This window comes from Bombus huntii, chromosome 1, assembly GCF_024542735.1.
Source record: "Bombus huntii isolate Logan2020A chromosome 1, iyBomHunt1.1, whole genome shotgun sequence".
NCBI lineage: Eukaryota > Metazoa > Arthropoda > Insecta > Hymenoptera > Apidae > Bombus > Bombus huntii.
This window is the reverse complement of record NC_066238.1, coordinates 14,806,117-14,821,041: the sequence shown is the minus strand read 5'-3', so window position 1 is coordinate 14,821,041 and position 14,925 is coordinate 14,806,117. Positions and strand designations below refer to the sequence as shown.

General features: G+C 40.7%; 1 protein-coding gene across 2 annotated transcripts; it reads left to right on the top strand.

Annotated features, from left to right (window-relative positions):
- Positions 1-14,722, top strand: LOC126870161 (sushi, von Willebrand factor type A, EGF and pentraxin domain-containing protein 1). Of its 2 annotated transcripts, none has more exons than XM_050627644.1 (22): positions 1-1,097; positions 6,531-6,648; positions 7,728-7,786; positions 8,592-8,801; positions 9,027-9,122; positions 9,194-9,316; positions 9,404-9,567; positions 9,676-9,802; positions 10,355-10,504; positions 10,695-10,871; positions 10,993-11,172; positions 11,257-11,375; positions 11,622-11,856; positions 11,952-12,125; positions 12,247-12,426; positions 12,510-12,755; positions 12,827-13,006; positions 13,229-13,402; positions 13,497-13,676; positions 13,757-13,865; positions 13,940-14,122; positions 14,205-14,722. In XM_050627644.1, exons 1-22 carry the CDS (start codon positions 1,043-1,045, stop codon positions 14,308-14,310), a joined length of 3,345 nt encoding a protein of 1,114 aa, XP_050483601.1. In that variant the 5' UTR covers positions 1-1,042; the 3' UTR covers positions 14,311-14,722. The 2 variants fall into 2 exon arrangements, with proteins under 2 accessions (XP_050483601.1, XP_050483608.1); XM_050627651.1 differs by having other exon boundaries at positions 49-1,097; positions 7,731-7,786.
- The last annotated feature ends 203 nt before the right edge of the window (positions 14,723-14,925 follow it).

The following is a 14,925-nucleotide window of genomic DNA, read 5'->3' as shown; positions in this document are numbered from 1 at the left end:
CTTGGAAACGTTATAGATATGAATAAATGTACAAGTACACAGTCCAATAAAAATACATACTTGACAATCGCAGACAAGCCGGTATTCCTCTCGATCTTGAAGAATAAGTATCAAAGGTGCACAGTGCACATACAAGAATTATCCATGTAAGATGAACAATTCAAACTCTGTATGACACTTAGGTTTATACTATATGCAAGGTGTGGATCGTAAAGCGAAAAGTTGAGAGGAACATAGTTCCATAGAGCATAGGTTCCTTTACAGTAGTCAGTTGGATGCACGGTACATGCAGCACAGTACACTGTACTTTCATAATGTCGAAGGAGTACAAGAGACTCGAAGCCTCTGGCACTCGACGGACAGCTAGTGAAGGGAACGGATCGTCATACTCGGTCGTCATTCGACCAAACGGTCAGCGAAAATGCCGTCGAAAAGTTGCGTTTAACGGTGTTCGGTTAAACGTGAACTAAATTTGCCGCGAATGAACCGAAGTCGTAGTGTGATCTTCGAATTGTATTCTCCGAACGTAATCGTTTTTCCGCCGATTTCCGCCCCGTATTGGTAACTGAAGAAATGACACTAATACCGAGAATATGAAGAACCGAAAATAAAGTTATGGCCAAATATGGAATACGGCGAATAATTCCGTGCAGTGCGAATAACAGTTAAACAAACTTAACGAAACCATGGAAGAACAATTATTTGATCTGCGGATCGCATACGGTGACTAAAAACCTGCTTATTGAACGGTAAAACAGGAAGAATCTTCTGAGTCACCTTTGAACTATACTTTGGCGCGAGTTCGATAGTAGCGTTGCTGTTTAATTTTTGTGAATTAAAGAACAAGCATATTTTGTTATCGAAACTAGTTTTCATCGGTGCCACGCATCGAACAAAGAAACTTCTTGTGAAAGTTTCCGTGGTGCACGATAAAGTGTTCTCTTGTAGCGTATACTCGTACTTGTGAATGATCGCGACCAAAGTTAGTGCACTTTCGATGTGATCCCGGCTTTTATCCACAGCAGAAAACGATATATCGAGGATGGGACGAGAAATTCTCCTATCCCTTTTGGGAATCCTCGTTGTGGGCGCAGAAGGCAAGTATTTTTAACATAACTTTAATTTCATTAATCGATATTATAACATAACTTTTCAGTAACAATTTATGTATAATGGCCAATGTAAAGACTGTTTAATCTGCATGAAGTAACCTTCGATGTTAGTTATTCAAGTAATTTTTAATTTTAATCATTTGGAATCGAACGTTCGTTTCCTTTTGACCGAAAAACACATTTTGCAGTAGGACGTGCGATTCGATGTATCTTGAAGTTCATTGAACCACGAAGAACCGATAAGAAAGGAGCGCTGATCAGCCGTTTCAAAATTTGAAATTCAGCGACTATATGATATTTTCCATCTGTTCTCGAGTTTTGTCCCTGGCACTAAAGAAAGGAATACAAGCGTACAAAACAGGTACCGCCCACTCGATTCTCGTCCACGCGGATTTTCTGGTGTCTCGAGGTCACCCGGTGTATCCGCCTCGTACAAAACGTACAGGTTCCTACCGCGTCGTGTTTTGTTTTCTTGAAACCTTGCGAATTTTTCATACAGGTTTTTAATTACGGCCATCACTTTGCCCACAGATAGTTAACGATAAAAATAGTGTACGGTGCCACCTTGAAACGCTTCGTTCCAACAGCAGATGCGATTCGTAAAATCAGCGGACCATTTAAAAATATTCATCGAACAAGCCGGTCGGAAACAGGACGAATTTGCATTCGTTTTCCTGTCTGGTCAACCCTATGCCAATTCCAGGCAATTTCGTATTAAAATTACGCGTTCTCCGCGATCCATTTTTTTATTCTATTCGATTAAATTTAATGCGAACGAGACTGGTCGCGCAACGTAAGAAACAAGACTCGTTGTGGAGGCAGTCAATCGAAGCGAGTTTTGCCTTTTGTAACTCATTCTCCTGGTTGACCTACATGAAACATCTATGTAGCTAGACATTACACCTCTGGTGTGCGCATATTAACGGCTCTATAATATCACTATGCACGACAATTTTTCGAGAACTACTTGTAATATATCATTAGCTCTACAAGAAACACGTGTGCTAACAGCGAGAACTTTTTTAACGTACCGTCTTCTTTCTGTCATTTCATTTTACCGTACGGCACGAGGCACCCAAGACACTTTCGATTCGAATTTGTACTTGAATTAGACGCGGCAAAGGCCTCGTAAATGTTGAGCCGCTCGGTCCGTTTTTCGTCATCGGCAAGTACCTAAAACAGAAATATTTTCGTCGCGGGTAGCGTTCACGCGAACTTTCATTTGCGCAAACAAAAATGCATAAGAAGGACGTAATCTTTGTCAATCTTACAGACTTCTTCCACTTTCTCGTTTCTTCGCTCTAAGTGTTCCCTCGATAAAAATTTGTCCCGATTAAGAATTTTCTTTAGGCGTTCCAAATCTACGATTAAAACGAGACAAGCTATAAAAACTGTATTAAATTACACGAAGCTGCCTTTCCCATGATTACCTCATAAATAGAATGGTCTACAAATTGATCGGTATAAGTTAATATAAAACGTTGTATAAAGCGAATATACTTAAGAGAGACCAGTTCGCACGATTCTGACCAATCCAATTCGAGAGGCTCGTGGAGATCGTTAGCGATAAAAGTATAGGATAATAGGTCGATCTGCAGGGGAGCGAACCGGTGCACCGCGGTGTGGCTAATGTAGCGCGTTGAAGCTCGTGCTAAGGTGGGGAAGTAAAAGCGTCCTCGAGATTCTAGGCGATCGCTTTTCTTTCGTTCTCGAGAAAGAGGAAGCGTGTCGAACGTGGTGGATTTGCACGATTCTAAGCTGAGACCGACGTAACATTTAGCTGTCGACGATTTAGCTGAACTAAGGCATGCGAAACTCGTGATAACTTGTGCTACCATAAACGCACCTCTCTGGGTGGGGCACCATGCTTCGACAACCAATACAGGTGAAATTTCAGGCGACAACGAATTGTTTTCTCTGTCTGGTGATCAACATGCGCGACGCGGACTCTGCATATTTTGATGGTGGCAGCGTCTACGAAACACGATTTTATATTAATTAGTAGAACGTTTTTCGAGGTGTTGTATCAAGCGTTTAAATGTTTTGAATTATTTCAGATTCGCAAGCGTGCGAACGCTGAAACGAGGATAGGAAAGTGTACGGTCTGCGGCGAGGTTTTCATTTCCTGACGTTGCGAGGTGTCGCAAGTCACCGTCGATCGCGATGACACATACGCCACGTGCTCTGCCACCATGCACAGTAGATTAGGAAACTCACGAAAAAGAACTTTCTATCGTTCTGTATCGATAGAAACTGATAGAACGAACAATCCGTGTTTTTTTACCATGCTGTTGGTCGATTGGAAATTAGAGATTTTAAGCGCTATGAATTCCAAGGTGGTCAGCTCACCATCTGTTCCTCCCAGTGGATCTTTCTTCGTAGAACCGAATAACGATGTTAACCGGTTTCCCGATGCCCTACTGATACCCTCCAGGCAGTTGTAAAATTCGCTCTCAGTATGTGCCGTTTACGTAAACGCGATAACTGGAAACATCTGTTATTACGACCAAGTACTTTTGTCTTTCTTCCTGAGACGCAGCAATATCGATTAAAACATGCGTTAACGATTTCTTTGTATTTCAGATTTAAATTCTAAACGAACAGATTACATTCACGGCGATACGCTTGTTATCTAGCACCAGCTCGAGATTTTACGCAAAATGAGACTTCGAAGAATGATTCGAAGCAAATTCATCTTTCAATAGCCGGCGATCGATCTCTTGCTTTTTTACGAGACACTACTACGTAAACAGCCACGCCTACTTTCCCATTTCCTGACAATCGCTTACGTGCAATATTGTACGAGAACATTTGAAGTATGCAGTTAAAAGCTGCACTCTTGTTCTTCTACGGCCTACGGACATTGAAACAAGTGTAGCAAAAGGCTCGTACAACGCCATCCATTTTTCAATAATTTAACAAAGTATGATCTTCATATTTTGGCACCTGCGATAGAAGTGGAGATAGAATGTTGGAACAGAATAGATTCGTTAAGAATCATCATTATTTGCAAGGGAAGGAAAAGTGATCTCGGATGGGGAATGCGTCAAGCTATATTTCTGCGGGTTAGTTAAACCATTTAAAGAAAAGTCAAGAAAAATGGGTAAAGCAAGAACTGTATCGTGACACGCTTCACCGATAGTAGTCTCGATTCGATTCGAAGTAGCTCCACGTCGTACCGTTATTTCGGCTTCAAAGTTTTGTTACCGCGTGACCCAGACCCATGAAGCGATCAACGAATGCCAAAGACCAAGCTAAAGCTAGCAACGTGTTTACACGTATGCACGCAGACAATTAACCGGGAATTCTCGACCTCTTCGTTTCTTCGAGGTCTGAACCGAGCGTCGCTCTTTCGCAGAATTCCTGCGACCCGCAGTTACATTTAGAAAAGAAGATCTGGAAGCTTTCGAAGGTGTGCGTATATTTTTAACGATTTTCCCAAATATTTGGATTCAACACTATCCTAAAAACATCCGAATTTTAACGAGTAATACGCGTACGCTCGTCGATCAATTTCGAAATACCAAAAGTCGATGTATTCGAAATACCAAAAGTTAATTAAAAAGGAATAACGGCCATTCAGAGTAAACATTCGATGACTTTTAATATACAGTATTCCTGCGTGACTAATTAAGAAGTTTAGGTTCAAATCTTGGTGAAATGACTGTAATTAGATAGAAAGTGAGGAATGAAAAAAACATTCAACATAGTACGAACTCAACACAGTGTGTTTCAAATCGAAATAATCGTGGACTGTAGCACGCGCGAACGCGTTTGTACTCGCTTTAATTAACTCGTTCGCACGAAACGGTAACTCGGTGTTTCTCGAGAGACACCGAGTTCCCGGCAGTTCGAACCGAATAAAGGAGACAACGCTGGCTTTCACCCGGCCATCGAGTACACACGAAGATTCAAATTTAAATTAACGGATTCCCACAGGCGCTCGATTGAAAAGAATCAACGGCACAAAGGCGAGGAGATCGTAAATTAGAATCGTTAAGATTCTCCATTCGAAAATTTAAGGCCATCTCTCGCGATCAGCCTTGAAATATCACCGGAAACTTATTCCATGAGTCGCACGACTGCGCTTCTTTAATCACTTTTACGATTGTATCGCTCGTATACACGAGCACCGTTCGCGCAGTTTATGTTATTCTCCTTGCTTATTTCCATCCTGACATTTCGCATTTTTATGTCGATGTTGCAACGATCAAACGTCTTATCGACCACGAATATGCGTCTGTTCGTACACAATATGTATATCGTAGGTGTGATTCGATGACCGGAATCTTGTCTTGTCGTTGAACCGGCTAGTTCGAAGTTAGTTCTTCCTCTATCGATACTAGACGCGAAGACATGTAAATTAACTCACAGAGATACTAGACACGAAAACATATAAATTAACTCGCAGACTACGACGAACATTTGTTACAATACTCTTTTAATGGTTTAAGCTTTTTCAAGAGAACGTGGAACAGAGAGATACGTACGTAGATAGCTTTTGTTAACGTATCGAAGTTCTATTCTCAGAGGAATGTTCGTACATGTATGTGCGTTAATTTCCATCGTTAGCTTGCAACCATTGAGTTTTACATCGCAAGAATCCTCAAGCCGCATACGGTCTTGCCGATTCTCATACGCTCGTACCTCGCGTTTCCAACCGTCCATAACTTTATGGCACTGTGTCTATTTTATGTTCGTCCTACTAATTTTATAACCTTTTGCAGAAGATAGAAAATCTTTTTCCCGGCTCATAGAATTCGAATAATGGGATAAGCGTGGGATTTTCATCGTAGTTTCACTTTGCATCACTGTGTCATAGCTATTGTTTGTCATATTTTAAGAGCGAGACACGACGGTCTTATAAACTTGAGCGTTATGCGTCCTTGACATGTTCTTTCGAATTGACAACAGGTATATACTTACATAACGAAAATCACGGTACATTAAATGGAAAGTAAGTCGTGTCAATTATTCCGTAATCAGAAATTCCTCTGTCCTATTACCGCGCCGCATTTGAGCCAAAGATATTCGAACAACATATATTCGAAATTTCCTGTTGCTGAAATTTAATTGCTACTGTCCTGATAATGATCGACGTCTCTTTTAATTCTGTCGTACGTAAAGTTCATGGCAAAAGCATGAAAGTTCCGATAATAATCTTCGACAGAATGTTCCTCTCTTTAATAGCCGAAAGTGGTAAGGATTGCAGTTTCACCAAAAGTAATCGTCTTATTTTCCTGAGAAATTAGCTACCTTGCGTCTATCGTAAATAATAGCGTTGAGACTATCAACTTTCTATTTAATATTTGATTTGATGTTAACATCAACACGTTGATCCTTCGAATGATCGACGAATTTATTAAAACTTTACTTTGAAAACGTCACCGCTGAACTATCTAATTTTCTTAAATATAGGATTGAAGTGCGGACATCCGGCAGTACCGATGAATGCCAAGGTGTCACTGTCCGATGAATCCTTAGCAACAGGCACTTTGGCAACGTACACTTGCGACGCCGGATACGAATTGTTCGGGTAAGTGAGGCTTCGCGAGTATTCACATCTCGTGAAATGTTAAGGGGGTGTCCCGAATTACGATGTTCTAGAACAGCGTCTTTTTGTGATTTTTTTTAGACGGAAAAGAAAGAAACGAAGTTATTGAATTTTGAGGTATGTTTTTGTATATATTTAACGAATACAAAAAAATTTTTTTAAAGTAAAATAGAGAATTATAACAGATTTCTAAGCCTATTTCATGGGCTGCAGTCTTCAATCGGCGGGAAAGATCCACCTCGTAATTCTTGACTGAAACAGAAAACCAAAAAAGGATTAGATTATTATATATTTTTCTTCTGGGTGAACTAAACAACAGCAGAAAAAAATGTGAAATTAAAAATTGGCGGGTTTAAAAAGAAATGTGTTTCTTAAAAAAAGAAAATAAACTTTAAGGTGCTGTAAGAATTATTTAAGTAAACCTTTGTTTGTTTTTGCTTAGTTCACCCAGAAGAAAAATATATAATAATTTAATTCCTTTTTTGGTTTTCTGTTTCAGCGAAGAAAACTGCAGCCCATGAAATAGGCTTAGAAATCTGTTATAATTCTTTCTTTTACTTTAAAAAAATTTATTTGTATTCGTTAAATATATATAAAACCATAGCTCAAAATTCAATAACTTCGTTTCTTTCTTTCCCTTCTAAAAAAAAACTCACAAAAAGACGCTGTTTTAGAACATTCTAATTCAGGACACCCCCTTAAAGCAGCGAGCATCGTACTCGAGTAAATTAGAAGAATTTGTTTGAAAAGTAAAGCAAACAGTGCATGGCGAAGGAATCACGGCAAAACGAAATTGGGAAGAAACGAATGCCAGAATGGACGTTACTTTAATCGCATAATATGTACGAATGTGTTCGAGTTACGAGCGAGTGAAACGATCGTTTGTATAGTAAGTACGATATCCGCCGATAGCAACGCTTATTACGGACTTTCTCCGTTTTCTTATAATTTGTATGGTTGACGATATTTGCTCGCGTGTTGGCCTTTTCTTTTCTTGCCGTGCATTGTTTACAAGGAAACGGAGAATTCTGATTTACTTCATTCGACTATTACTCGCTCAGCAGTGGCAGCCTAACATGCAACGCTGGTGGAAAATGGCAAGGGGATCTACCATTCTGCGGTAAGCGTTAGTTTGCTAATCTTATATACAGCTTCGTTCGGGATCTTTCTTATCCAAAATTCTTCACCAAGCGTACCACGTTCGATTACGCGTTTCTCTTGACAACAAGATGGTACGCAGCTTTCTCCTCGATATGTATATCGGCACGGTTTCGCAAAAGAGACGATTGCGCTTAGTGATCGACGAAATTCAACTCTTTCCTCTTAAAATGCAGCACGGAGGTATTACTCTGACGAGCGTACGTTAGAAAGCGATTTTTCGTATGCTACGAGGCAGCTTCGTTAAAATGCGTCGACCCTTGGTCCCGATATTGGTCTCGCTTTTTTCATTCGCTGCGACGTTTCACTTTTACTGGCAAAATCCGTTTGAAACGCCGATGGAAAGAAAGTTTGCGCAGCGCGGTAAAACGTGTATCGGCGGAAACGTGTTACGCAACCAGCGATTTATTCGGTGGCAGTTGCCTTAAACTGCGACACCCGGTTAACAGAGTCGCGTGGAAATTATTTTGATCGAGAATGCGGAAAATTCCTAAACCTCAAATATCTACGACTCGGTGAAACTATCTACGACGCCGGATAATCGTTTCTCTTTATTACTAAACGCATCCTGCCGGTAATAGACGTTTTGTTACGCGATTGTAGTTGGTGACATCGTCTCTCGGCTTTGTTCGGTTCCAAGCAGTTTACTCTGCAACGGTTTGCTTCGACCCGCTCGTTTACTCTTTCCCTTCCCTTTTTCTTTAATTCGTTACTCTCTGTTCGAGTTAGTCACCGTGTCGTGTTTGCTGAAATACGCGTTGTTGCAGGCACGAACGTCGCCTTTCGCAAACCAACCAACCAATCGACCACCGTACGAGGCGGAGACGCCAGCCACGGAAACGACGGCGATTCAAGTACGGAACACGATGGAAAGAGATGCACCGAGACTCAAAGCGAGCCTAGCCCTTGGTGGAAGGTCGACCTTCTCAAGTCGTATTCGGTAAAAGTGGTCAGAGTAACAACCAGAGGTTGCTGCGGTAAATGTCTCCTCTTACTTCTCACATGTTTGCCTTCATTATATATAGAAAGTGGAATAAAGTGGATATCGTTTTGTGAAATTTAAAAACTCGCATTGAAACCTAATACTTTCCTTCTGGAGCAAATAATGTTGTACGCGTGTGCAGAACTTTCTTCGGAGAAATGCTTTTATTCGACCGTCAGACGTCGAATCGAAAATGAGAATAATTCCTCCTTGTGAACAGGTCATCAACCGCTTCAGGATATCGAAATACGCGTTGGTAATAGCAGCGTAGAGCTGCAACGCAATCCCCTGTGCGCCTGGTTCCCTGGCACGATTGGTAAACAGTTGTTTGCTTATTAAAATATACGATCGTAATCGTATTTCTGGTCGATCGCTTAATTCTTACAGAGGAGGGAATCACGAAGACTTTCGTATGCGCCAGAGCCCTGATCGGCCAATATGTGTTTCTGCAGCTGGTCGGCGTCGAGGGAAGCTTGAGTTTGTGCGAGGTGGAAGTGTTTGCTGTTGATGGTAAGCCGAAAGCTGAAAAGTAGGAATTTCTGTCGACAGTCTATCGGGGCAAATTTTTGTACAAAAATTCTACCTGCTTTTCCGTAGAATTCTCAACTGACAGATGCGCTTACACTGGGACGCCAGCTGACGCTGACCTGGCTGCTTTCAATTCCACCTGTTACGAGTTCATCGTGAAAAAGGGTGGCTCCTTTCAAGAGGCCAGAAATTATTGTCGGACAAGAGGCGGTGATCTCGTTCATGGTTTCCAGGTCTCTATAGCAAGCCTCTATAACAAGGGCTCTCTGATATCTTGTTGTTGAATGCGTTCCAATCCTGAACTCTACGTATCTGTAATCTTCGTATATCTTGCGATACAGGGCGCAGCCTCGGTGTATATACTAAACAATCTCGAAAGGCGGAAGGACAAACTGAAAACGCAACTAGTTTGGATAGGTGCTCAGAAGGAACCGCTGATAACGGCGAGAACATGGCGATGGGTTGACGGTGAATATTTTGCTCTTTAGTCTGTTCGATCTGTATCCGAGTCTCGTTTATTCATCGACTGCAGCCAAAACAGATTTTTCCATTCTCACGATTTATCGGCAACGACCATGAGAACCGGGTCGGAGAGGTTGAGCAACCCTGGTTAGATTCGTCGGCACGAACCAATCAATTTGCTTCGCAATTACACGATAATTATAGTTCCGTCGACGAGTTGAATTCGTTAATCCGAAATTCGTCTCTCGACGAGTTATCGTGCTCTACGGAAATCAAAGATCATCTCGACAGGGATTATCGGCGTAATAACACGTGCTAATAAATAGAACGTGAAAGTTACGGCTATGAGGAAATCAACGGAAGTTACACCCGCGAGCGTCTGTTCCAACGTATAATCTCTCTTAATTGTTTGTTGCGTCTGGATCGAACAGACGAAAGGCTTGCTTTAGATGCCGATCTTCCTACGATGAGGTTAAAGACCTTCTTATTTATCTGTTTGGCGAAGCGAGTTTCCTTGAGGCGTGTAAAATATATCGCGTTAATTTCCGCTATTTCTAGGCGAGATTGTGCAAAAACCGTCCTGGGGAAAAGATCAACCAAATAATTATAACGGCGAGCAAAATTGCGTAGTGCTGGACGGTGGTCGTAGCTGGCTGTGGAATGACGTTGGCTGTAACCTTGACTATTTGCATTGGATATGCCAAAGCAGTGAGTAGTAATTGATACGTAGATATACATAAACATATACACATGAGCATGGAAAACTACACAATTAATTCGGTCGAACATTTAAAGGAGAGTACGATGGAAATATGTAATCCATGTACAAGTATTTCGATTATAAATTGCAATGCATAAATAAATAAATAAATAAATATATTTCTATTTATTTATCCAGGGCCACCTACTTGCGGTAGTCCAGAAAAGTTCGAAAACACGACAATTATAGGCACCAAACGAACCATAGGATCAACGATAGAATACGTTTGTCCCGATGGATATATGCTAATAGGATCGAAGAGTAGAACATGTCAACCAAATGGATTTTGGAGTGGCGAGCCGGCCATGTGCAAATGTAAGTTTAATCGCACGCGTGTCGCTACGCGCGTTGCATAATTGCTCGGATAATAATGATGCAGCTGGTGATCGGTAACCATCTTGCGTATACTCAACGTCATCTTTTAAATGCTTCATAGTTGTCGACTGCGGCCCCCTGCCTGAACTGGAAAACGGCGCGATCACGTTGGTCAATAAAAGAACGACTCACGGAGCGCTTGCTGATTACGCATGTAAAGAAAACTACACGTTGCTCGGTGATGCGAGGCGTAGATGCGGAGACGGCGGTATATGGAGTGGACATCAACCTCAGTGTTTATGTGCGAGATCAATTTTACAGTGATATTATCATAAATCGTAGCCACACATCTACATAATTTAGATTATCGTTTATTATTTTGCAGTTGACTGGTGTCCGGAACCACCTCAAATTAACGGCGGAGTTGTGACAACTACCGGAAAGAGAGCAGGCTCGACAGCCACTTATTCTTGCCAAAATGGCTTCATTCTATTCGGAGATAACGTAAGCAACTTTAAATACAATTTAGACTTTTAACTTTGCGCATAATTTGTCCTACTTGCTTTTCTCTCATTTATTATGCTCGCTGCGTACAACCATTTCGAACGTATATTCTATTACGTATATCTTTCACCGCGATTACAACGCTATTATTTAGAAGATTTGCGAAAGATTTGCGCAAGCTGTTTATTTAAGCGATTACACTGCGAGGAGAATAGAATATTAAACATCGATAATCAATTTCGAAAGGTTCTCACGTGCGACGTCGGCGGTGAATGGTCAGGTAAAGCGCCTCAATGCAGATTCGTCGATTGTGGAGCACCGGCGCAAATTGAGTTCGGTTCCGTGACCCTAATTAATGGCACCACCACGGTTAAGAGTTTGGCCGCGTATACTTGTCTGGAAGATTACTGGTTGGTTGGTGAAGCGAAGCAAGAATGCACCAAAGAAGGGAAATGGAGTCACGACACGCCGTCGTGCGAATGTAAACAAATTAAATCTTTTCTCAAAACGCATACGACATTAAACGATACAAAACGACAGGTAACTTGAGAGTCTCGATTATTTCGATTGATACAGTAATCACCTGCGAAGAACCTGAAGTACCGGCTGGAAGCTACGTCGTCGGATACGATTTAAATGTTCACAGTGGTATTGAATACCATTGCGAAGCAGGATACTTACTTCAAGGAGAAACAAGACATACTTGTGGCAGAGACGGTGAATGGTCGGGAGAAGTACCGACCTGCGAGTGTAAGTTTCACCGTTGTTAAATTTGTTAAGAATTCCCTTCAAAGGAATCTCGATTTCTTTGGATTAATTCCGCGGCGATAAAAGTCTCTGATGACAATCTCCTCGACTTTCTGTTTCGTAGATGTGGACTGCGGGAAAGTTTTGCCTGTCTTGAATGGTGCTGCAGAATACGTGAATGGGACGACTCATCTCGGAAGCGAAATCACCTACAGTTGCACGAGAAACTATAGGCTAAATGGAGTGTCAAGAAGATACTGCTTAGACAACGGGCAATGGAGCGACGCGACTCCAAAGTGTGAAGGTGCTTGCACGTTTTATTTAAACACAGTTTAAAGTTTATTTCACATTTCAATAAGGATAATGTCTCTTTCCTCTTTCTCGCAGAAATTCGCTGCCCGGAGCCGATTTACGCAGAGCATGGAATTCTTTCTGTGACTGGCAATGATCGAATGTACGGTAGAACTCTAATTCGGACAGGAACTCCGGAGAATTCTAATACCGGTGCGACTTCCTACAAGATCGGTGCACTTGCAAAATATCGTTGTGAGAGAGGGTACAAGGTGGTCGGGGAACCTCTATCCACTTGCGAGGACAACGGAAAATGGAGCGGCGAGGTTCCGCGATGTGTCTGTAAGGAACTTAAAAAATTGTAGCGTTTAAACCGTTGCGAAATATTCGGTTTCAATAAAAACATCTTTCAGATGTCGATTGTGGGAAACCGGAACACATTCAACATGGAAGATATACTTTAACGTCGAACGCTACCTATTATGGAGCTGCTGCTCTTTACGAGTGTGACGGTAACTTTGAATTGGATGGATTTGCTAGGAGACTGTGTCTCGAGAATGGCACCTGGAGCAGCGACACCCCAGTTTGTAAGGGTAATCGTCTAGATTAGAATTTAATTTCAAATTATAAATGCTGTTTTAAAAAAGTCTTATACGAGGTAATTTCTGTATAGTAGAAAATGTGATGCGTGCGATTACGTTATAAGTGTTGATAGTGTTCTTATTGTAAACTGTATCAACGAATGTGATACATATCTTTTGAAATGTTCAGTAAATATTTTTTACGTTACATTCATTTGCACTTTGTACACACAGAAATTAGGTGCAAAGACCCCGAAAAAGAGGGAGTGTTATCCACGCAAGTTTCGACTCACAGCGTAGGTGGAGTGGCTCATTACAGTTGTCCGCGTGGATTCTACATGGAAGGGAACGAAACTAGAATATGCTTGCAGAATGGATCCTGGAGTGGAAGCACGCCAGCCTGTTTTTGTAATTATACATATCGTTTTAATCTTCTTTAAGTACCTTTAAATTAGTCAACTAGAATACATTAGTACATTAAAATACAAATCTGTATTTATAGCGGTCGATTGCAAACATCCGGAACCTATAGAAAATGGTAGAGTGATAGTGGTAAACGGAAGTACTACTTATGGTGGAACCGCAGAATATCACTGTTTACCACAGTACGAAAGAATGGGGCCGTTTTTAAGAAAATGTTTAGATACTGGTTCATGGAGTGGAGAGGAACCCAAATGCGAATGTAAGAAATACATTCAGAGATATATTGAAAAGAGGAAAAGGGAAATGCATTTTCACTCATAAATATTCGTTATTCGATAGTTATGCCAAATGAAGTAGCTGAAGCACAAGGCGTGGGTACTAGCGTTGGTATTGGAGCTGGAGTTATAATATTTATATTAATTATTCTTGGACTCGTCTATCTAAGACTGTACGTAGAATTTACGAGAACGTTGACGATTAATCTTTAAATAAAAAGTTTGCTAAAATGACGTATCTTTTTAGGAGGAAAGCTACGCCGGTAAAGAACACGGAAAATGTTCAAGCAGCTGAAAGAAAAGAGGACCAAAATGCCGCTGTCATGTCTTATGCCACTCTTAACGATGGCACAACCAACACCATGTACGAAAATGTTCCAGAGGACGGTCTCTACGACAGTCCTTACAGCCTAAGTGGCAGTACATACGGGTGAGTCGAAACAAGTATTTCTTTTAGGAATTTGTCTCGTAGAAAAAAGAAAAGATGATAAATTGTTTTCATTCAATCGAAGGTACGGTACCAATATGAGAAGACATTACGGTAGATCGGGACATTATGAAGCAGAACCAGTTTCAAACAGGAACGGCATTACAATTAATGGAGTATCCGTGCGATAGTTTGAAATACGACAATTAGAACCGAGTGTGTTTCTTAAAGTCAGGTATTATTTATGTACAATGTACAGATAGGAGGATACAAATACGTGAAGCTTTGTTATCTTTATTTATATTATTGTATTCGGCGCATCGCCGATGTATGTAAATAAGTAAAGAGAAGTAACGTGATGATGAAGAAGTGTCTATGAAAAAAATACTTCGATCTTTTCCATACCAATGACGAAAGTGTGTAATATTAACGAACTTTATTACATTACTTCCACGATTCAATTTATGTATGTATTATTATGTATATAGCGTGTTCTCCTAATTTAGAATTACTTGTAAGTTTCAAGCGATGAATTTGTAACATAAATTCGTGTGTTCATTGGTTATGAAAATAAAGAAACCAATGCTCTCTTGTTTTATTTTATATTTTGTTATATCTTTACGGGAAGTACATACCAAAAATATAGTTATGACGTTTTTGTAAATAATTTCAATTCAGATCGATGCGTTTCAGTATCATTATTTATCACATATACTGTAAATATGATTACGAAATGAATGTCAACTACATGTATATATATCGGATTCTTTCATTGCCTTATAAGGTAATGATTTCACCGTCAACGA